This window comes from Macrosteles quadrilineatus, unplaced genomic scaffold, assembly GCF_028750875.1.
Source record: "Macrosteles quadrilineatus isolate MER2022 unplaced genomic scaffold, UCM_ALF_1.0 Scaffold_2__2_contigs__length_208266976, whole genome shotgun sequence".
Taxonomy (NCBI): Eukaryota; Metazoa; Arthropoda; class Insecta; order Hemiptera; family Cicadellidae; genus Macrosteles; species Macrosteles quadrilineatus.
The window spans coordinates 167,533,688-167,557,747 of record NW_026542595.1 but is presented as its reverse complement, the minus strand read 5'-3'; the positions used below and the strand labels follow the sequence as shown (position 1 = coordinate 167,557,747).

The 24,060-nt window shown below is 34.6% G+C and overlaps 3 protein-coding genes across 3 annotated transcripts in view; 2 read left to right on the top strand and 1 right to left on the bottom strand.

The window, feature by feature from the left end:
* LOC128985864 (four and a half LIM domains protein 2) overlaps positions 1-24,060 on the bottom strand; it is a 316,238-nt gene that overhangs the window by 255,950 nt on the left and 36,228 nt on the right. The gene's annotated exons all lie outside the window — the stretch shown is intronic.
* The window catches only part of LOC128986500 (uncharacterized), a 49,462-nt gene that overhangs the window by 18,996 nt on the left and 6,406 nt on the right, over positions 1-24,060 (top strand). Inside the window, exons 5-8 of the mRNA XM_054406901.1 lie at positions 10,426-10,560; positions 11,589-11,777; positions 13,040-13,264; positions 20,242-20,462. Coding sequence (XP_054262876.1) covers positions 10,426-10,560; positions 11,589-11,777; positions 13,040-13,264; positions 20,242-20,462 — 770 coding nt within the window. The remainder of the gene's footprint in view (positions 1-10,425; positions 10,561-11,588; positions 11,778-13,039; positions 13,265-20,241; positions 20,463-24,060) is intronic.
* Positions 11,528-13,380, top strand: LOC128985865 (uncharacterized). The gene is made up of 2 exons (XM_054405817.1): positions 11,528-11,777; positions 13,040-13,380. The coding sequence occupies exons 1-2, from the start codon at positions 11,596-11,598 to the stop codon at positions 13,314-13,316; spliced, it is 459 nt and encodes a 152-aa protein (XP_054261792.1). The 5' UTR covers positions 11,528-11,595; the 3' UTR covers positions 13,317-13,380.

Genomic DNA, 24,060 nt, shown 5'->3' with positions numbered 1-24,060 from the left:
GTACATCATAATTCGTAAACAATAAGGTCATAAAAATATCACAGAACAAGCTTCAAGCAAAAATAATAAATTAGAATAAAACTTAAAGATATGTGGGAACAATGTGGGAGGCAATGAGGCTTATTTTATAACATTTCATTAGGTAGATTTTAAAATTTGATATGTTTACAAGTTTTTCATTGTTGTTACTATGTATAATTAAATCACAAAAGTATTCATTGGTATAAGAAGTAGTCTATTGACACTTACAGAAATTTATGTATTTTTAAGATTGCTATTTTTTTGTTCTGATTAAATGGCAGGCAAAATTATAGTATCATTTAACACTAACTTAAGATTACAATAAGAGATAATCTTAAGGTTATACACTTACATGATAAATCTCATAAATTGATAACACTTTAGTCGACTGTGATAGAAACGTTTCAGGGCAAAATGTAGTGTGAATTTAGTTTAATTTTATTTATTTTAATTAAGCGTATATGCATGAGCGGGTTAAATGGGTAAGATAGTATATTGTTTTGTATGAAAACTAGCTTTCATTCAGTTTAACACTTCACTAAGTTTGTTTCTACAAGGCTGTGGGGTATCCGGTGCTTTGGATTTAGGATTATATATATTGTATATTGTATTGTACCAAGTTACAACCTTAAGTTAATTGAAGTTTTGTATTTTGACTTCACTTGATCAAACTTTGTTTCACTATTTGACATGCGGCTGAATCAAGTTTGATATTAATATTTGCATATTACTTGGGTTAAGACATTTATTTCTAGTCAAGTTCGTTGCAGGTGATTTGACTATGAATCTTACATTGTATAATTTTCCCACTTCATTTCTGTTATTTATTTATGTTAGTAATACAAGTTTGTTAAGTTTTTGTATTTTTTTATACCAATAAACGTTTTAAATGTATATGATTAGTTTTACGATGTTCCTATGAAATTCTATTAGATATATTATAATATAAAATGGAATAATTATTGTAGTAAGTGAGCAGGACAAAGTAAATCTGGATGTAGGTAAACTAGATGTTTTTTATCAAAATTGATTACAAGACAACATTTATTTTTTCAAATGAATTCTCTCATAATTACAGTAGGTAGGCTACATGATCAAAGTGTATACGTGACGTTAAAATAAAACACCAATCAAATCACAAACCCCTGGTTTAGGAACGAAAAACCTCAAAATTATTACATGTAGCAGCAATGCTTCCTTTACTTCATAACCGATCAGCTGATATGCGTTTTCATATTGTTGTCCATTACGGTTTAGTGTTATTAGAAATTAATTGTATTTTTCCACGCTCAACGATTATGTCTTCTGGAAAACATTGACAGTAAATTATTCTTTTTGTGTCAAGAAAGAGTCAATTATGCTTCAAGGCATGATTCTAGTACCTAAAAAATCACTCAAAGGTTATAATAATGTAAAGATGAGTAATGCGTTACTTAATTTTTTCGTATATGTGCTTTACAGTAGTTTACGCAACGATTGCGTAAAGATAGTGTTAACGACACGAGTAGAAAACTTAAGGTACGAAACACTATTCACGCGGGTTGCGTACATTACTTTACCTAAGACAGTGTTTTAATTACTACTCAAAAATCACTACTCATATCTTCTTAAGAGGTTATGTTTTTGTTTATAACCTCTCACTGCCACTGACAGTGATGCAACGACCCATTGTACAAACCACTAGTTGCACCGATCAATGGCAATTAAATTGGCCTGAACAGCTCAGTTGAAGTTCAAAGCATTACAATTTTGCCTCTTTTCTCTCGATCCTTGGACCTCATTTGTCCGTTACTCGTGTTGTTAAGTAAAATAATGCTGTTAAGTGAATCGTGTCAATTCTAAGAACAGAACTTAAACGGTTAGTTTAAAAAAACAGTCGTAGGTAAAAATACTAAGCTTATACATATTATTTGATATCATTACTATCCTCCAAAAAAGGTTTTAAAGACATATACACTTATAAGGAGTATAGTCTACTTCTTTTAGCGAATTTCCCTATAGGGAAGTAGCTATTACCGTAGGTCTCATGGTAAGACCTAAGCCCGGGACCGATTTACTTTTTCATTTTGATGTCCCCAAGTTTCCTACTGATTTACTGGTTTTAATTAAATCAGCTGTTTTATAAAAATACATACTTTACATTTTTATGTTTCAATAGCAATCCAAAATACTTCATTAGTTTACACCAATATGTACTTAGATGAAATAACCAAAATAGCATTCTCTCTCATAAAGGATGATGATTTTTACAAAGAGTCTAAACAACTCCAAATAAGCAATTGCGCAAGGTGTTATTTGAAAATTCTTAGTACAAGTAACGTTCATTTTTTTGTTGAAATTTTGTCCGATGAAGAATGTTGGGAGACTACAAAAACCACACACGGGGTGAGACTCAATAGAAGAGTAGTTGCTAGAAAGCTAATCAAGCCCCAGAATTGGAAAGGAACAAACAATCCACTGGACGACTTCTACCGCTACAAAATAGCCTGTTGGTGCTGTATAGAAGAGGAAGCTGCTGTCATGTTTGAAACTTTTAAAAGAGAAGACGGAATAAAAGAAGACGATTTGCCAGCTCTGAAAAAGCTAGTCAAATCCCTAAGCTTAAATAGACTAAGCGGGTATTGGTGTACGGATTCGATGATGCAATTTTGGTCACATTTCATCAGTGGATGTATTTCAGACTTGGATATAAAAGTTCATCCTTATGTCTTCGGGTTACACAGAGCTGCAATTCGTTCAACCAGACTACGTCTAGAGGCGGTGGAATACTTTTGGTACAAAGTCCAGACGATTCCTGAAATGCAGATGGGTGATGAGGAGAAGAATGAGGTTTTAATGAAAATTGCGTTGCATGTATCTGAATATTGGGGATATACTGATGTGTCAGACTTTTGTATCAGTCAGATAAATCCTGATAGATACCACGAGCTCTTGAAAAGAGACTTTTCCCAGCATAAGTCATATAAAACATTATTTGCTCTTCAACGAAATCGTTCCTTCGAAGAGCTAAGGCAACTTTTCGATCACTTAACCCCAAGTGAGTTTTCGGAAGATGACTATTACGATATGTTAGTAAGTATTAACATAGAAAAGTATTCAGAACACTACGCGAATCTAGGTAAGGAATTTCTCATGTACTTGTGGACGAAGGAAGGTTTTCAAATGCATAGGGATTATGTAACTTTCCGCTAAACAAATTCTTAGGCTACGGTAGGTTAGTCAACAAGAAACCTAAAAGGATTCAAGTAACCCAGTGTAGAAAAGCCAAATGAAAAACAAAAATCTCAATTGTGGCATGGGGGTGATTAGCAGCTAAAATATTATTTGCTCATGTACATAACTATTCTCAGAAAAAAATAAACTAATCGTTGTTACCGAGGTTTTTATTGCAGGTGTTTATAGTTCTCCAATGACTTAATATCATATTGTTTTAAAAGTAAACTCTGCACATTATTTATGCATCGACCATTGAGGCAGGGATTGCTCGTTGTAAATGTATCTAATTTAATACTACTTTTTTATCGTACCAAATGTTTCTACTTATGTACCGTCAACCGGGATTAGATTGACCCCTTTTTTGATGTTTTTGTTGATTAATTTTTGTTTATATTGATTAATATTCACAATATATTTTTTAAATTATATACAGGTACTGTGTGAATGCCAACCAGTATTATTTTGTTTTTTATTGTCATATGTTAGTCATAAAAAAAAATTATAAAAGGGGTCAATGTTACCCCGTGTCTTGGGGTGACATTGACCCCCTACATTTATTATACTAAAATTATACATAATAAAGCACTGGGGTCAATGTTACTAGTGTACAATGAAACTTTGACCCCTGTAAAAGGGGTCAATGTTACTTAAGAACAATTGAGTGGTAACAACATCAAGGAGTGAACATAAAAATGTTTGTATGAACTCACCTAGGCTATAATGATGGAATAAATCAAATTAGCAATTTTTTTATCACATGATTAGGATGTAGGCTAACACCAAGGTAAAACATCAAAACTACAAGTTATTAGTGACTAAAATCATTAAATTTCCTTTACTCAAACCCTTCCAAAAAGTTATAGAAAATTTTGCGCCCATTAGATTCCAGAGTTCCCGGCTACTTACCAATCAGATCTACAGATGGGGCAGAATAGAAAACACATAATTTTCTTTTGGATGTAAATTTGTCCCCATAGTTAGTGTCAACAGAATTAAGTCACATTACTTCAACAAACTGTTGATTTTTTTAACTTAACAGGCAAAGACCTGGTTAAAAGTGTTGTTTTCCTCGCTTTCCACAGATTGCTTTTACCTCAACTTCATAGATAAAAATAAAACAATTATAAATCAACATTTTTAGTAGGTCTATTACATTATATACATACATCAATTAAATTAAATATACCAGAATTAATAAAAATGATGTGTAGGCTAATTACTAATTAGTAACTTGGAATTATAACGAGGGGTCAAAGTTATCCGAAGGCAAAAAAAATAAGGGGTCAATGTTACAAGGCCTTAAAAAATAATTATTAATTTATTTAATTTTCTTTATTTGCTTGTAATAATAAGTGCTCAAATATTCCTAAAAACATATATATTTTACCATATAAAATCCTGACAGTGCCAGAACCAACAGTTTTTGCTGGGCTGAAAAAGTTTTTTGTTATGAAATTATACAGCTGTATTGTAGATGATTGTATTATAATTTTTTTGTATTGTTATAAAACTAATTTCTGCTAAATATTATTTGTTTTCAAATTGCTACCAAACTACTGAAATTTATCATATTTTTATTTTCAATTTATTTATAACCTACTATTTAAAAAAGAATATAATAAAAATAATTGACCCCGGGGTCAATGTTACCCCTGGGGGGTCAGAATTACCCCGCTTGACGGTACTAAAATGCAAGTTTAAAATATAATTTTAAATACACACACACAAAATAGGGCTGGGTAAAAATTACTCAAGTTAAAATCTTGATTTTATGTTCAACGAACCAATATCACCCATCCCATCTTAGTTGGCCATGTACAAATAACCTGTCACAGATAAGTGAAGTCCTCTTGAGTCGGACTCAAGAGTTGTGGAACACCAAAAGATGTCAATAGGGTGTAGAACGATGTATGTTGGTAGATCATGCAAAGTCTTTATTGGTGTGTTCTTTAATATCCTCAAGTCCAATGGTATTATCCTTGTTTTCGAATATTATACTAGACATTCCATTCCTATGTTAAAGTTAAACACCTGATATTAGTCAGTAAAAAGCTACACAGACCATCTCACACAATTCTACACTCATCCTTCGCTCATATTTAGTTTAAAATAGTCACATTGGTGGTGTCATCATCTCAATGATTGAAAATTGGCAATTGATGATTAATTGATGATTGTAGCCAGTCTTGGAATAAAATTTAACGTAGTTTGAGTCACCGACAGTGCGCTGATATAAATTAGGTACTGATATCTGTTAAATACGTTTTTTTAGCCAAGCGAAACCAAAAAACGTCTTATTGTAAGCTTAAGCAATTTCAACTTACCTCCATTTAATAGGCCGACTAATGGAGATAATAGAGTGATAGACTACTAAAAGTCTTAAAATTCCAGTTTATATAGCATTAAACTAAATTATGTTTTAATAAGGGCTACAGTGGGTCCACATTTATTTGTTGTCCATTACAGTTTCCAAAAGTCAATGTCAATAAGATTTAGCCAAATCAGCGCCTCCACGATTACGGCGGCGTTGCAGAGTCAATATAGCTACAGGTACGCTCAGAGTTAAGCGTTGGTTATCTTGCAGGCGCTCTAACAATCACTACACACAATACTAAAACAGATATTTCAACGGCGTTGCAGAGTCAATATAGCTACAGGTACGCTCAGAGTTAAGCGTTGGTTATCTTGCAGGCGCTCTAACAATCACTACACACAATACTAAAACAGATATTTTAACAGGTACGCTCAGAGTCAAGCGTTGGTTATCTTGCAGGCATTCTAACAATTACTACACACAATACTAAATAAGATGTTTCACAAAGCTACAATAATAGAGATGTGGTTTGGACGGTATTTGGTAGTTTGGTTTTTGCTGGCACTACTGGCAGTGCCTATAAGAATAGGCCTACGCAAAGCATTGTAATGTACAAATTATTGCAAGCTTTAAAGCACTAGGATGCATTCGCCCAGTATCCAGAAAAAGGGGATTTGGCTGAAATAAATGAACGAAAACAAATTATTATTAATATGGTAACATTAAACCTCAAGGGGGGACTCGGAAGTAACTTCCAAGCAAATAATCTCCGATTGAATCTCACCCCGTGCGTGGCTTTTGTAATTCCCTAACATTCTTCATCGGACAAAGGTTCGAGAAAGAACTTCCAGTTCAAATAACCAATCCTTCAACGTGGTATTTGAAGTTCTTTAGACCCTTTGTGAACCCTTTGTGATCCTTTGGAATTTTTGATGGTAGAGAATTCTATTTCGGCTAGTTCATCTCATGGCCTCCTCTATCTACGTACACATTATACAGATTATAAACCGTTTACCTACTATTAAAACATGTGCTTGCATCAAATAAACCAGCTGATTTCAGAAAATCAATTACAGTAATCGGCAAAATGTCCTCTAATTGGACGGGCGTTGAAATTTTCTTCAGCTGACCCATGAGTCTGACCAATCTGTATGTTTGCTCTATAGTTTCACTGGTCGGAAATGAACGTTTGTTTGAGCTACACGGACGCCAGCAGCTGATCGTGCGATCGGGAGATACACTATCGTGGACGGTAGACACTGTCGCAACGGCTAACTAGACGGTCTCGCTCTACTGGTCGATAGATCATTAGCAGATGTGATACTAACACAAGACTGGGGAATGGTGAATATTCCAGGACAGTCTTGTTCCGCCTTTCACTCGAGATCGCACTGCTCTGGACAAGCGGATTGTCAAAAACTCCCACTGGACCGGGTCTTGCATGACGACGACTCCTTGGAACTTGAACCTGGGACGGTCAAGCAATTCCCACTTCCATTACCTTTGACATGAACTGTTGCCTCTTACAGGATCCTTACAGTTTTGATCATGTGCAAGAACTTTGACCGTCACAATAAACTACATTCCTCTGGACTTCCACTCAAGTTCATCCCACTGGGATGCATCTAGACACATCCAAACCCTTGACTCAACCTTGACTTAAAGAAAAACTCACTTTGAGATGAATCTGAACTGTCACTTGGCAGCACTCTTCTCGAAATGGTCCCTTGATGGTTTAAAAAATACAACTGAATTAGTTTGTACATCTGGACTCTAAAATATAAATCCTGCATTAATACATTTAGAATTTAAAAGCAAATGTTGGAAGTACATCATACCAAAATCAGCTGTTCAACAATGTCCGGCGGGTCAGCTGTTAGACTCAAGGACGCGTCATGTGTCGCCACAAAATGTCATTTTACTGGACAAAACATCGCTCACCAATTGTTGGGCTTTGTCGCTCACTAATGATCAGCTGGTAAGTTTACTGCTCTGTTGAGTAACCTAACTTGTTCACCCGTATCTCTGCTATGAGAAGGTTTCTAACCCATAAACTATAAATACCCGAGTGGTTTGAGGTATTTATCCTCTTCGGTGCTAAGTACTGCATAGCCTAATTGTCTAGCCAGAGAGCGTGCGCGGTGCCACTTTAATTTCAACATTAGACAATTCCCCAAATGCATATTATGAGACACAATTCTCAAATGCTGGGTTAAAGGATAACCTAAAACCCTTGCCAGTGTATTCTGAACTAAGGTAAAACATTAAGACCGGGAGTCTTAGTTTCTAGTTAGACTTTTCCACGCTTGACAACAGGGTCCACTCAAGTAAGTGATGTTGTCTTTTTAACTTAGAAAGCTACTTTATTATATACTAGGCTCCAAACGAAATTGTATTAAATTGCCTTCGTGAGTAAAAATAATTTATTGTGGATTTTTGAGAACATCAAACACATCCATCTTTTCTTCATTCAACAGTTTTCTAATAATCCACAATCGAAATATCAAAGGTAAACTGTCATAGATTGATCTCCAACGCAATTTGATACTATCCATTATCAATTATCAATTATTTACTTTAAGATAGGGAAGCCACTATGTGCATATTTTAACCCAAATATGAGTAACAGATGAGTGTAGAATGAGTGACGCGTTCTTGTAGTCTTGTTGGACTAGGACCGATATCATAGATAAATCATACTCCCTTGTGTTGCTTAGTCTATGCCGATATGTTCTTTAAACACAGCTGTTAATTAATAGCCCATAAAGCCAATGGCAACTAAAGGGACCTACAAATAGTGGAATCCGAACCACATTTTTGCCTTGTATTCAACGAATTTGTCTAATTATCATGATAGCACTGTGGATAGTCGTACTCACTAGTGCGGACGTAAATCCACACCAGGGAGTATCGCATCCACAGTGCATGCCTATAAACATAGACTAAGGAAACAAACTTGTTATAAATATCCACAATTCGTGACGTCCTAGTAGCTAACAGGACGACGCCACCGTCCCAGTTGGTTACTTCAGATCGACGTAAGAAATGTGACAGATATAAACAATACTGCACAATTACGACGAGTTGGAACATTTAAGGAATCCAAATAATTATCTAGAGTTGTATTTCGAGGTACAATCTTACTTCTATCACGCCTTTCCCAATTCCCAGTATACCAACCGATCTGCGATCGAAATATCAGAGGTAAATTGGCAGTTATGAGTTGGAGGTGGATGACAATGGAGGAAAGGAACGGCAAGGAAGTGGCCAAGAGTTGTGCAACGTCCTCTGGTGCCCGACTTAACACATGGGATACTACGGTACAGAGCGAGCACCAAGCACTAACTCTAGTTGGAGATGCATAGATTTTTTACGAGCATTACTCTTGACAAATTTATTACCATTACGCTTTCATTATTGCTGTACACCAGAATCGCTTGAGAAATTTGTATATTTACCGCAAATGCTTAACATTTTATCCATGCTAACTAAATGATGCTTGAAAATCTAATTCTAGCTACATCAATTAATTTATAGGTAAAATATGAAAGGTTAGTGTGCATAAAACAAACAGACACAATTTACTGGAAGATATTATAAACTTGACTAAATACTTGTATAAACCTTCCTTTTAGCGAATTTCCCTATAGGGAATAGGCTATTACCGTAGGTCTCATGGTAAGACTTAGTCCCGGGACCGATTTACTTTTTCATTTTGATGTCCCTAGAAGCCAAAAACACCATCCGTTCAAATTCATATATATATATATATATGTGTGTGTGTGTGTCCGTCAGCACGATAACGAGCAAAAATGATCCGATTTCGATTAAATTTGGTACAAACGTGCAAACCTACGTTTTTTCAAACGAGTTCGTGAACCAGCATGATCGGACCATGGGAACGGGGTTTTATGGGGGGATTTATGGGGTAAAAATTGGTTTTTCTCATTTTTGACCCTCAAAACATGAAATTTCCCAAATTTTCTCTAGACCATTTTGAAGAGCTTAAAAAACAAATAATTCTGCATATTGAAGTGTTTTTGTATGGTTATTGGTTACGGAGAAAATTATAAATAAAAAAAATCCCATGTTATTCTTATGGAGAATAAGTAAACTGTTGTAGTTTGCTTTTTCATGCATATATTTGGATCAAACTTGGCCAATCTATTTATTTTATACTAAGCTATTAATATTTTACTAAAAAACACACTTTATTACCCTGTATGCAGCAAACCTAGGTACTCGTTAAACCTAATGTTAGGTATTTGAATAGATTTAATTGAAAATCAAATCAGGCATATGGAAATTCGCTTAGTCTGCAGGTTTGCTGCGGCGGGGGTATTACTAATTACAATGGTGAAAGTAGTTCTAAATTATAGACCTTTAGAAATCTTAAGGTACAGCAAGTAATTTTGAAGAAATTAAATATAATATTATGTCTCATTAAACAAGATAATTTTGAAATTAGCAATGTTCTAGATAATTAGTCCATTCACAATATTTAGGCGGTTTGAGTTAAAGGTTCCCTCACCACTTTTTTCTGCTTTATGTATGTTGCAGCTGATTGACGTTTTGACAAATCACATCTGTTGAGCTATGTTTTAATGGTAGGATCGAGGAAAGATTTCTTCCCCTAAAACCGTGTAAATATTGTGAACGGAGTATAGTACATCGGTTTTTTTATTAAATGTTCAAAGCGTCAATTGATTTTACTCAGTAGGCTAACAAAGCTGTCACCTAATTCATGCAACATCCTTGCTTCATCTTCAAAAAAGACAACTAGAACTACCCACAAACTCATTAACAAACTTTAAGAAATGCGGAAACTTGGAGTATGTGAGCCGATAAGTGTAATGCATGGTTTACGCCACCAGGTGGCATTGGAGTGTGACGGGTGACGATGGAACGCCACTCCACGAGCCGCGCCAGCGATGTGTGACAGTGGCGCACCACCGCGCACCGGAACGACAATCAATTACCATAGTGAACTACCAAGGTTCGTGGCCGAGGTAAAAACTACTAATTAATATTGGTAATGGCCCGGCCTTATTGCTGCGCGTTACAAAATACCGGTAAAAAGGTTGGCCAATGCGCCATGCCACACTTTCAACCGCTGTGGTGATTTCACATGTGTGGAGTTGTCAACAGTGAATGGTATTTGAGGACTTGGTTGTATGAGTCGACGTTTTGATGGTTCAGTTAAAAAAAAAGAATGTGGTGCGTTTCAACAGAGTTGTAAAATTCACTCGAATGTTAATTCTGCATTATGAAATTGCGTGTGTTTAACCTTCTTCTTAAAATTAAGAACCTTAAAGGCTATCGAGAAAATTATTTTACAACAATAAAGCATTTAATTAATTTATCGGTGGATTTCGGATCATTCAATAACCTACAAATCTCCACATTCTTGGCTTGGGCCTCAAAATAAGATCCATGCCACAAGAAGGTTCTTTAAAATGTTTGAGTTGTACTTTGCGTTTTTATATTAGTTTTAATAACACTACAAAAGTTATTTCATTGACCACGCGTTTTATAAACCTTTTTAAGGAAGAATTGCAAAAATCCATTGTAAAAAGACATCCCATTTTAATATTAAAGCTGTAGCTAGTTTAGAAAGAAAATGGAATTTTATTTGAGCAACCGACAGAGTGGGGTAATGTAAGTTATTGATTTCTGTCAAAACTTATGCGAAAACTTTTTAAACACATTTTCGAAGGGCAGGTTCTCATAAATCACAGATTTGTTTTATGTCGAATCAAATTTCATTACCAAAACTATATACAAAAGTGGCTACCATAACTGGTTAATATTGTTATGTTGTATATTTAAGTAAAAATCAATGATTCTCTGATCAGAAAATTTATTTCAACAGAACAAAATCATTGCGTTCAAGTAAAAACGTTTCCCTAAAAACCTATTCCGGTACCCAAGAACAAAAAAAAACATTCAACCAGCTGATAATTGTGTGTTGTTTATTTACTCTCCCTCTCTTGACATTTTCGATATCGTTCTAAATTCCAAATATTTGGTTTGATAGTTCAGCGATGGCGGAGTGCCCCACAGCGGTGATACTAGCGGCTTTCCTGTTGTCCTCAGGATTTCACATCTTCACCAGGTCCTACGAGAAGGTCGAGGGCTGCGGATGTGTTACCCTCTCCTCTATACTCTTCCTGACTGCAGTGTTCGCTTGGGTCTCGGCGACCAATATCAACATCTTCCGTTGCAGGTTACATTAGTTGTCTGAGTGGTTGTAGTGCTTGCCTTCAAAGCTCACTGGTTTGATTCTAAGTAATATTGATTCTGGCTCTTGATTCAGTTTGTCATTGGGTTGCCAATTTATGGTGCTATTTGACCAAAAACGTTAGATAGCAACAAGGGCTTGAACCGTTCCCTTACCAAAACGCAATCACCAATAGATAAACACAAATAAACGTATTTTCAGCTTCAATGTAGGCTTAGTCTAGTAAGATTAACGGGGGGGGGGGGGGGGGGTTGAATACACCAGGCTGATCATCCATGGTTTTTTAGTATGTAATTTCAGAATATGCAGAATATGCTTTTTAAAACAATGCAGTCATTTGAGGAGAATATTTGACAATAACTCGTTCTGTTGGTGATTAGAATTCGCGAAAATGTATAACAAAATAATCTGACATTCACCTTTAGAAAGCCAAGAATCCGTAATGCGCTTAAAACTATGAAAGGGTGAACAAAAAAACCCAAGGGTTCATAGTCAATAGTTGCAGTCTACCATGGTCCTTTTAGTTTCGGCTCCTGGAGTAAATGTCGACTTATATGTTTTTAATGCTCCCAATCTGCAAATAAGTACACATTAATCAGGTAACTTGGACGTTTTATGGAAACTAAAAGAAGGTGTACGGAAATGCGTGGAAATTCCCTCCCCCTTACCACCCCTCGTGCATTAAACCTACGTTTAAACGCATAAAATAAAATAAAAGTAACGTATACACAGGTATTTAAATGTATGTCTTACAATTTTACGATTTTACTAAGCTAGAACGTGTCATATAGGCCTACGTACCAAGTACAGTAGAAAAACTAGGTAGTTACTCTTTGAGTATGGACTCTACTTTGTCGGGTTTTATTAGCCTTATAAACAAGAAGGGTGCAGACAAAACCTTTTTGACTCTATGCTAAGAGGACATGGTCTTAGTAAATCCTCAGTCCGGTGGGATTTCAGCTCCCTGGACTGAAACATCACAAAACTCTAGCCCGAAACAGTTTTCACGTGACTTCAATCTAGGCCTATACCTAGAGCGTTGTGTTATCATCATAGTCCATTGGTGATAGGCGGTATTTGAACCCGGGACGTCAAGGACCGAAGCCTCGCTTACCACTAGAACAGTTCGTTCCCCAAAAATGTACTCAAAATACAGACTAGTCTGGACTCTGGATGCACCATTCTTTAAAATGTATTCTTTTTCATTGCAGTTTCAATTGATAGCCTAACTCAACTTAATGCTTCAGGTTACCGGAGAAATACAATTTCTTCTACGAGTTCATCATCTCGATGTTCATCTTCGAGATGGCGCTGCGGCTGTTCTGGGAGCCCCTGGAGTGCTTTCTGTCCACTACACTCCCGTCAGCCCTGGAGTCCTGGCTGATGGGGGACGGAGAATGTTGCTTCCTGGGGCTCTACTGCCCAGGAGATTCGCTCTTGTTCGTTCTACTCGTCTACGCCACAGCGTTGTCGTTCGTCTGGTCTGTACTCTACGGCTACGGAGTTTTGAGCGTCAAACTTTAATGAGCTGTTGGAAACAATTGTATATTTTGAATAATTGGGTGAATAAATGCTCTTAGTAACTATTGGCTGGAGAATTAGTTTAACATGTGAATTTGGCAGTGATGTTTTAGTCGAGCTGAGTGCTCAACTAGTAATCAAATGGTCTTTGATCCGATCCTAAAAAAGTGTGTATTTTTTATGGTTCGAAACTGGATCCATGTCCTTGATCATTAGCTTAAATGGTCCTGACTCATGAAACAGCTGATCTTAGTCAGTAACAAAGCTACAAAAGGTATCATCATAGACTAAGCAACACGTATGATTTATCTATGGTATCATACTCCCTACACTTACCCTTCACTCATATTTGGGTAAAATATAAACAAAGGTGGCGTACCCATCTCAAATGATAACAATAACAATACAAAATGTAGTAGTATTTATATATTTTATTCGTTAGATGTGAATATCGTTGAGTAACTTTTACGGCAGACTGGAAAAGAGTGCCATCACCAACCGATCAATGTTGAATCAGGCAACAGAATAAAATAGTCTCATGTTCCACCACAAAACTATGTTTTTGTGTGACTGAATTTTTAAATGATGAGTGAAGTGTTCTGTGTGTCATAGTTAACCATCATTTTCGAGTGTAGGACTTTCGGCCTGGGGTGATTATGAGAAACTTACCCTCCGCAACAAACAATAGGGAACGTGGGTAGCTCTGAGTCTGCTGTCCCCAAAAGATTCCCTATAGGTAAATTGAAAAGATTTTGTGGGTAAGAGGGAAGTAGGGAAGGGGTGATATGGGGTGTTTGACACAGCAAGCTAGCCACAAAATATGAATAGGATTAGGTACGGTACTTCCAAGAAGGACCTGAGCCCCAGAGCACTCCAGAGCAAGATCAGGTATTAGATTGATTTAAATCTAAGTTTGGGCTAGTTTAGTTACAAACACCGTTCTAAAAGTTGTATATTTAAACAGTTTTTAACCAATTTTAACGACGATTTGACGACATATGTGTCACCTCAGTTCAAGATACAAAAACAGTGGATATGTATAAATTGACCATAATAATATTAGTTATAGATATTATAGTTTTGTATATACATTATAGCTTTTATAGATAGGCTACTGCAGAAGGTGGGGCCACCATCCGCCTATTGTCACTATAGCTTTCATAAATCATAAACGTTGACGAATTAGTCTCACTTAATATGATTTCAAGGCTTGTTTACAAGAATCCATCCACTCAATAGTACAAAAATATTATCCATACAACAGTATATTAAGGAACGCGGCAGCGTTCCGCCCCGCCAAGTCCCCCAGCGGTACACAGCTGCTGCAGTGTATATATACATGACGTGACAAAGTGGCTTTTTTACTCGTCTATAGCTCTGAAGAAACAAAAGCTATTAAAATAATTGTTCATCCACTGGATAGGGGCAATCATTCTTGGCAAAATAAAAAAAGAATTTAAAAAAAAGGTTGTGTTTGAGCCAAGAAAAACTAGTTTGAAAATTCACAAATTTTCCGTGTTCTCCTTCTTCTCCTTAAATGTTGACGGACCTACAGCCCAAACCACTGGCTCAATTTTAATGTTTTTTATGTTGTTTGAAAGCCCTTAGCGTGTAGATGTGCCTTTTGAGGGTCACAAGTCGGTGCGTTGACCCATAAACCCTTGGCAAGCCCTCAAAGTACGATTTTGGCCCATTTAAATAACATTGGATTAAAATCAAAACAAAAGAAGGATCAGCTGCGATTAAATCTCAATTAATTTAAAATGTTAGAGAAATTCATAGGATCAGCTGAAAAATTATTTTAAAACTTTTATAAAGTACTAGCTGTTGTACCCGTGCTTTGCAACGGGAAGAGGACACAAAATAGAAACATTTTAATCTTAACATCTGTTGCATATAATAATTACACATCCGCCAAAGCATTTAGAAACAAAATTAAACTTTCATGGCCTTAATAGAAAGGTTTAAGTTATGATTTTTAAATCTCGTAAGTAGTGGATACCACCATTTTGGTTTTGATTAATTTTAAATCTTGTGTAGGCTGATATGAGAAAAACTGACCAAATTTTCGAATTAAACTTTCACATACGATTTACCTTCATCTCCCTAAATTACATATCTCTTTATTTATAATTGGCATTATAAATGTCAATTTTGAAGTTGCATAAATACTTATTATTAAATTTAAATGGACATTTTTTTTTTAATTTCACTCTTCTTCATATTAAATAACAAATCCTTCAATCTTCAGTTTCTTCACTCACAATAAATCATCAGCCAAACTAAGTCAGCTGTTATAAACTTTAGAAATATTCTTGTGCCTTATCAATACAGTCTTTTGAAATATTAAAGAAACTATATCTATACTATAAAAAATGTTAAACAAATAATTTAGCACTAAAGACAGCAGACAAAACTAATATGATTATCAAAGCGTCGAGGACTAAAAATGTAATAGCAAATACAGTATATGTTTCATTGCATCTCTGATTCTACTCTACAAAAATATCAACAAACAACTTACAAACCAGTTCTTTTAATCAGTTCCATCATCCATTGCCTTTAAATTTTCACACTTACCATTAAGTAAACGTAGTAACAGATATTTTATTGATTTTATAAACAAAAGAACACTGTGTACTGCTTAGTTTTATGATATTTTCCTTGGTTTAATTTAATCAGTGGTGTGGCAAAACACAAATAATAGATTTATCAAATAAAGTAAATGTGAACTGAAAGCTATGTTAAGATAAATAAGAGTATTTTGTATTACCATTTGATAATTTAATATAGTTACACATATACAACAGATTTTAGAACACAAAATCAATGACGTACAATTTTGTTATTGATGATATTCTTTAGTTTAATTTAAGCATAGTTTTAGCAAAACACAATAACTAAATTTACCTAAATATACCTACATATAAAAAACAATGTGATGTGCAAGTTATGTTAAGTTAATCTAACACATGTTAAGCAGTTCAAATTTATTTAAAATAGCCTCCAAATTTATACAAAACATCTATAGGGATTGTAATTTTCATACTGTTTCCATGAAAACATATCAATAACATTATTTTCATAACTGAGACGAAAAATCCAAAGCAGAGCCGGAGTTGATACAGCAACGGTTATAGAATTTTTTTTCTATAATCATTGACAGTTTAAGAATAAATAATCCATGATAAAAGGTTAGATTAAAATAAACCTACCTCATAGTTATGGAAAATATTATATTTAATTTCTTTGTATCAGCTGTCTGAAATTGTTAAATGTATGCAGTTTAGCAGTTCTTCTTGTTTACATTTAAATGTCAAAGCAAAGGTAAACAAACATTGTTAATGTTCTGATCACAGTCATGGAGACCAATCAATATTTACTTTTAAAATCCTCACCTCAGAACTGTAAAAGCCAAAGGGGCAAAGCCTACGGTCAGTATCGAAATGTGAATAGTCCTATAATGGTCCTTGGTATGTTAGCTATATTTTTGTAAAATTTAAGCTTAGTTGGTTCAGTAGTTTTTGCACCTATTAGTAATACGCATACAGACACCATTAGATTTTTATATAATAGTATAGATTTTTTTCAGGTATACCGAATGATTTGAGCTACTTACTATATAAAATTACTTAGAGCAGTGATATTCCCCGATACTTTCCATTGAAAAATGTAGTGTACCGATGGTACACTGGTACAGCAGCTCGTCATTTTTAACAGTTTAATACTACTTATCAAAACATATGAAACCTAGGAACTTGAAACTTAGTACTAGTACTAAGGTTAGTTTTAACATTGTTTCTTCATAATATTGCCAAAATTTATTTAACTAAATAAGGTTAGTTTTATGTTTTGATACACTAAAACAAATAAAACAATTGGGAAAATCCGTCTACGTATGTTAAACAAGCAAAAAAGTGAATGTAAAAAGTGATATGTAAATTTAGGATAAAAATGAGTTTTTCAATATTTGTTTTGCCTTATGCTATTTCTAACAAACCTAATCTGTTTGATTACATTTTTACTTCTCTAATAAGGGCTCAATTTACACTAGTCTTTAGATATACGGGTTTAATTATCGGAACACTTATGTAACACCAATGCATTTTATGTGTAGTTGTGCCCTGGTCTATATATAAGAGAAAAGAGGATTTTTATTTTAACTGTTAATTTTCTACAAAAATAAATACAATCTAACAAAAAACCACTAAGTGGTAACACTTCCCCCGCCAAGTCAGCAACCCAAAAAAGACAATAAATCACCACTTTTCCGCCAAGTAAAACAATGTAATGTATGTAAGTTTGGCCACTTGGCGGCAGACTTTTGCTTGATCACTTTAAAAAATACCATAAAATTAGTTCGATTGAGCAAGTATCTCTCCCAATAGTACATTGCTAGATGAGAGCTTATTTTACAAAATTATACCTTATTTGTGTCACATTTCATAAAATCATAATAGTGATTGTTTTATATCTACTGATTACCTCGAAATTATTATACTTAGTTGGACTAATTAATTAGAGAAGTTGATTTGTGAAATTATCCACCAACGTAACTTTAATGAAAAAAAAAACAAGCAAAAGTCTGCCGCCAAGTTGCCAAACTTACATACATTACATTGTTTTACTTGGCGGAAAAGTGGTGATTTATTGTCTTTTTTGGGTTGCTGACTTGGCGGGGGAAGTGTTACCACTTAGTGGTTTTTTGTTAGATTATATTATTACAGTGATACAATCAAATTTGTGAGTCGGTGGCTCAGTCGGTAGCGTCGCGGACTTCGGGCCCAAGGCAGCAATGTCGTGGGTTCGGATCCTGGTCACTGCCGATAACATTTTATCAGTACAGTTCACCTTTGTACTGTACCGGCTCACTCCTTGCTTTGCTGTAAACGATCCACGCACGGGCGCTTAGTCTATGTGGACGGGCAAATGCAAGGTTAAAAGAGGCCGCCAACCTCTTTAAAAAAAAAAAAAAAAAAAAAAATTTATGTAAACGGTTAAGGCCATTTACCAAATAAAAATATAGGCATATGGCATATCAAAATGAAGCTTAGAGTGTGTAGATTTTGCCGAAAAGTATTGATATGGACGAACTCCCTAAGGGCTCTGCCCCACAGGCTGATTTTCAAAAGGCTACGCCTTGCATGTTTTGGAAGTTATTATTTGATTAATTTAGTGAACAACAGCTGGCCAATGCAATCGACAATATAGTTTGTTTGTTTACATTTTTGTTTACTTATTTTATTATTTACTTTTACGTTCTTAAAAGAGTCGCGGTGAATGGACAGTGAAGCTATTTATAGCTGTTTGTTACAAGTGAGTAACTAAAGGTGTTCGAACCATGATGACTATGAGATTAACAAACCATTTATGTTGTTCGTTCCAAGAGGTTGTCACCGATCTTTAACAGGTCGCAATTTCATTGAAAAGTATTAAAGATGTCGTGAAAGAGAGCGGCGTGTTCAGGTACAACCTCGGCCAACCTTAGGACGTAAGGTATGAAGGTTCCACTGCCTTTAACATCCTTTCGCATGAAAATTTCTCGAACTAATGGTGGTTTCTGTTCACCCGTGAATTCACGGGTAGAACCTCTTGTTTCAGTTTAAAGTGTGAATTGTAGTTTAACAGCTGAATGTACATTCGTAGTACATTCATTCAGATAATTTAAACAAGAGACGTAGTATAAAAATAATTATAGGCCTACTTTAATTAAATTACAGTCTGGTGTAAGGTAAACAAAAAACTACAGTGTTTAAAATAATGTTTACCTAAAAAAACTTCTGGTAGTGTCCTATTTACAAGCAAATACAAAGTGAAAGTAAATAACAATTTGTTATGTAAAAACCAAATAAACACTAAGTATATAATACGAAATTAAAAACTAAACCAATGTAACAAGAGACAAGTATGTTATAAAAATGCGTTTAAAATATAATCCTATATATTAATTAACAGTCTGGTGTATTGGTACAACAAAATATTAAAATTAAACTTGTAACTGCAGTGTTTAAATGATCAATTACTACAAAAAGGCTTCTAGTGATGTAGATATTTACAATCAGTAAAAGAAATTTACAATTTGTTATATACAAAATCAGAAAATTCAGTTGGATGGAATTAAATGCCCCTATGCATTTCATTCAACAATTAATTAATGTAATTTGCAATTTAATAATTGGAACACACAATTCAACATTGTGCATTTCCAACAAAAATTATGTTGGATGGAATTAAATGTACTGTTGTTATTAGGTGAAATAACACAGAACAAGTAAGTATCAAAATTAAACTTTTACGTCCAAAATTTAGCGTACGCAGCCAACGAAATAAAGAATTCAAGTTAAAATTACTACAAGTATTTTGCATTTAAAGGTTTCGTAATACAGTAAAGTTAAATGGACACCTTCTAGTGATGAAATGCACTATTTTGTATTGTTTTACTACCTTACACAAACATCTGTTACTTTTATATTTAGTGTTCGCGGCCAACGAAATAAAGAATTCAAGTTCAAATTACTACAAGTATTTTACATATAAATGTTTCGTAATACAGTACCGTTAAATAGGTACCCTCTAGTGATGAAATGCACCATTTTTTATTGTTTAACTACTGTACACGAACATCTGTTACATATTTAGAGTTCGCGGCCTAAGAAATAATGAATTCAAGTTAAAATAACTGCAAGTATTTTACATTTAAATTTGTCATAATACAGTACTAAAAACCACTATCATATACAGTATTAAAAGAAGCATAAACGATTTATTATATGTAGTAAGAATTTGCGTATTTTTGAATCTAAAATTTTGAAACAAAAATAGGTTTATTTGGGGCGGATATCCACCACCCGTAGACACCATCACTTCCTGAGTCGTTAATGCCAAAGATTACAGCAGTATTCTAATACAATAGTAATGCATTTCCTAGAAGGTTGGCTCCAACGCTATTTGCCCTGTTTCCTGTGTCGACGACCCTGTCCACCACCCCACAGGTATTTCCGGGAGATTCCTGGGATTTAGTGGGTAAAGCGCAAGCTCAGGTCAGGTACCTACTCCCGAGAAACCTACCCTTTACACCACATAATATGGGCAGCCCAGGCCGAGTCAGGGGCAGCGCAGGCCGAAAGTCCGTTTCCCATCATTTTCCAGGTAAGTTATCAAAACATCTATTTAATCAAATTTGCTAAGTTATGTAGTTAGGTTTAAGTTGGTCCAATTCTCTCGGTATTCAGCACACGATGTCGACCCACAACAATATGCTACAATGTCCAGGTTCAGCACCGATCACTTGGCTATTATTGTCCGACCTCACTTTCTTTATTGGAACGCTTTTTAGCAGTTTGCCCAATTTAACCTTCAAATCACGCCGTCTGCGCTCTATTTACTGGCCAAGGCCTGCATTTCCCTTCATTAACTTTACTTTTTCTAACTAATAAAAGAAATTCTAGGATTATGAAAAAATGAAGAGGGTACAAAATAAACATTTTGTAGTGTCTTTTGCGGAAGATCCTTGCACTTTCTAAAAACTCCAAGCATTGTCATTGTGACAAAGCTTGATTTTAAGGAGAGGATAATATGGTGTGACTATACGTGTTTGTAAATTCAAACTTTCATTCTTATCTAAAATACGAATGTCCGTTGCAGGTCTACAAATGGTTTATTTTCAACCTTGCATTTGTCTGTCCACATAGACCTCGGGCCAGTGTGTTGAACGTATCCAGCAAATGTGGATGAGCCGATACAGTACAAGAGCGAACTGTATTGTACCATACCCGAACCTACGACTACTTTGATCCAAAAGTCCGTAGCGCTACCGACTGAGCCACCGACTCCCAAATACTGTTTGTTTAAACAACTTTATAAATACAAATTCAAAGATGTTTTAGAAGTAGGGTGCGAAAACCACCCGGAAGGCTTGTCACCAGGAAATAATACACTAAACAACAAATCCCTTTTTGGCATTTTCGTTTGATTAATTGCTTTTAGCCTAGCTCTTTCTCATTAAGATTAAAATATACATATGAAAACGAAATTTATAACCACGATTATAATACCCACGGTTAGTTATGGTTTGGTTTATAAAATGGTAATGTCCCAAAACATTGTGGGTACCAGTGCAGCAGCAAACAAAAATGTCTTTGTAACTTTTTTAACATCTTGATAACACAATAAATTGGTTTTACACTTGTAATGGATGGTAAAAAAGTTTACAATTGCTTGTAATGTGACAAAATGTAACCTAAAAAGAGGTTCAAATATAAAAACTCCAATATATTTATTTTGGATTCAACAGCTTGACCTCGCCGAGTTTATAAAACTTGTTAGTGAGATTTAATTAAAACACAAAAGCAAACAAAATAAAAATTATTTTCCATTTTTTACAAAAATGTTAAATTTTGAGCTCATCTCAGAATTTAACGATTGATTAATAATACATTTAAAAATTTATTTTTAAATTTGTTTTGAACCAATACAACGGATATTGTCCCTTTAAAATAGTTATCACATAAATGAAACATTCTTTACCAAAATTAAAATACACGACAGTTTTTTGTACGAAAACTTTATATTGACTCAAACCCCACAATGTCACCTTCACCAACCTAGTTTACCATCTGCAAGGCATCGGACGAAACAATATCCCTCAGCTGTCCATTTTTGGAGTTGACGAAATAAAGTTTCCTCGAAAACCGATTCCAGTTCTGTAAGTGGTAGTTGTTTGGTTTTACGAGTGATTTTAACGCGGTGTTGTGTGTTATATAGTCAATGGTTGTATACCAGTGCGTTACCTCAGACACACTCGACGGTAACTATAGCGTACTCAATTCTCATGACTTAATAAGGGGCGCTACTGTAAAATCTTGCTTTGTCTGTATCTCAAAACCCTAACCGCTTTTGAACAATTAGTTGATTGTCGATCAATTTACCTTTTGTTAAAGTTATCTATTTATCTGTCAGTATGGCCTATTTTCATCATTTTTACCCTCGTTCCAACATGAAGTAAAAGGGAATAAACTAAAAGAAATAAGGGAGAAATAGTTTGTGTGTGTTAATGAATAGTAATGATTTTAACAAGATCAAATTGAAAATTGGAAATTTAAAATTTGGAATTCAAACGATGAAATCTAAGGTCTGTTGATACAGTAATCCGAAAAGAGAGTAATGCAAATTATTTCTGTAAGTAATTCGGATAATCGGCTATTCGGATGGTTGGAGTTCGGATAATTGAGTTCTACTGTATTCAGAATCCAGCTCGAAGGACCAGTGTTTAGTGTGGAATTATTTTTACCCAGTAATGGACATAAGAGATAGAAATTGTTCGACGAGCCAAAGAGGTAATATTGTGAAATGAAAACATTAATATTAGATGAGGACTCGCTCTTACAATGGTTCATAGGACAACTGTTTGTTTAATTTTAATAAAACATGTTATGAAACAATACAACATGATAAGAAACATAATCATGTTTCTGAGAAAAAGAGATTAGAGTGAAAAAAAGTTTGCAAATCTGGCAGTTTATTATTTACAAATTGGCTAAGGTGTGCTTAAGGGATTTTTTTAGAACCCTGTAACATCTATGTTTTATCTATGCCTGTATCAATCACATACATGAAAGGTCATTATGAGGAATTACCAGTACGAGATAATCGTAATTTTTCTATAATCCCTTCCCTGAGGGCACGAACCCTAATTTAAATTTTGTATTTAATCAAACATTCAAATAATATTGAATAAATGCGCTAGCTGACATTTGCATTTGTTTATAATTATTTACTTATCCTGAGTCAAACCTTTGAATTTTATGTTTACATTTTAATGAAATTATCCATATAACCAACGAAATACAGTAATGGCTATGTACCACCTCTTTTTCGCCCGTCCTACCAATCCGATTTTTACTATTGGGGTCTTATTTTAATGCTTATGATCTAGCGCAAGTAAGAATGGTTGTTAAAAGGGTATTCCCCATCAGAACTTCATCCCAGTGGCCTTTGATTGATTTATAAATTGCGCTTTAAAAGGTCGAGCGCTGTTGAATTGCTTTCTTTATTTCTATTTTAAAAGTAAATTGTAATTTAACAACACATCACCTTCAGTTTAGTTTATTACTTCAGTCAGTAAAGAATAGACGAAACTGTTTATGAAATAAATTTTAAATATGCCACTTTTATTTATCATTGTAACTTTATTGGGGTAAGTCACCCACTCTTTATAGTATATATCTACAATAAAGATGATTTAATTATTGTAAGTTTTTAATTTTATTTTTCTAATATCTATCTTAAGGAAAGATATGTATTTTTTCCTTGAATGTTAACTTTTTCAGCTACGAAGTAATCGGTAAAGGGTAAAAGGGTAATGCATTCGTTATGTATCGGAGGCCAATTTTGACTCTATTAAAATGCTCTTTACCACACATTCTACCACACATACGTTAGCGAATACATAAACCAAAGATGTATTCATTAAAACAAGCAATACAATTGAGTTTTGCCTCTATAATCATCATGGGTGTGTATCTGGTTTACAGTATATTTAAATAGTCTCATTATTCTTTTGTGTATCTTCACGGCGTTGCGAAGCACAGGAAAATAAACTAGCATAATATAGCAACCTGCGTTACTTCGTGACTTCAAAATCCGTGATATATTTTATATATAGTTGAAAAGGATGAACAAACGATTATGTTTCATCAATTAAACACAAATTAATCGCATTGCGTGCCCGATTATTTTCATTGCGTGC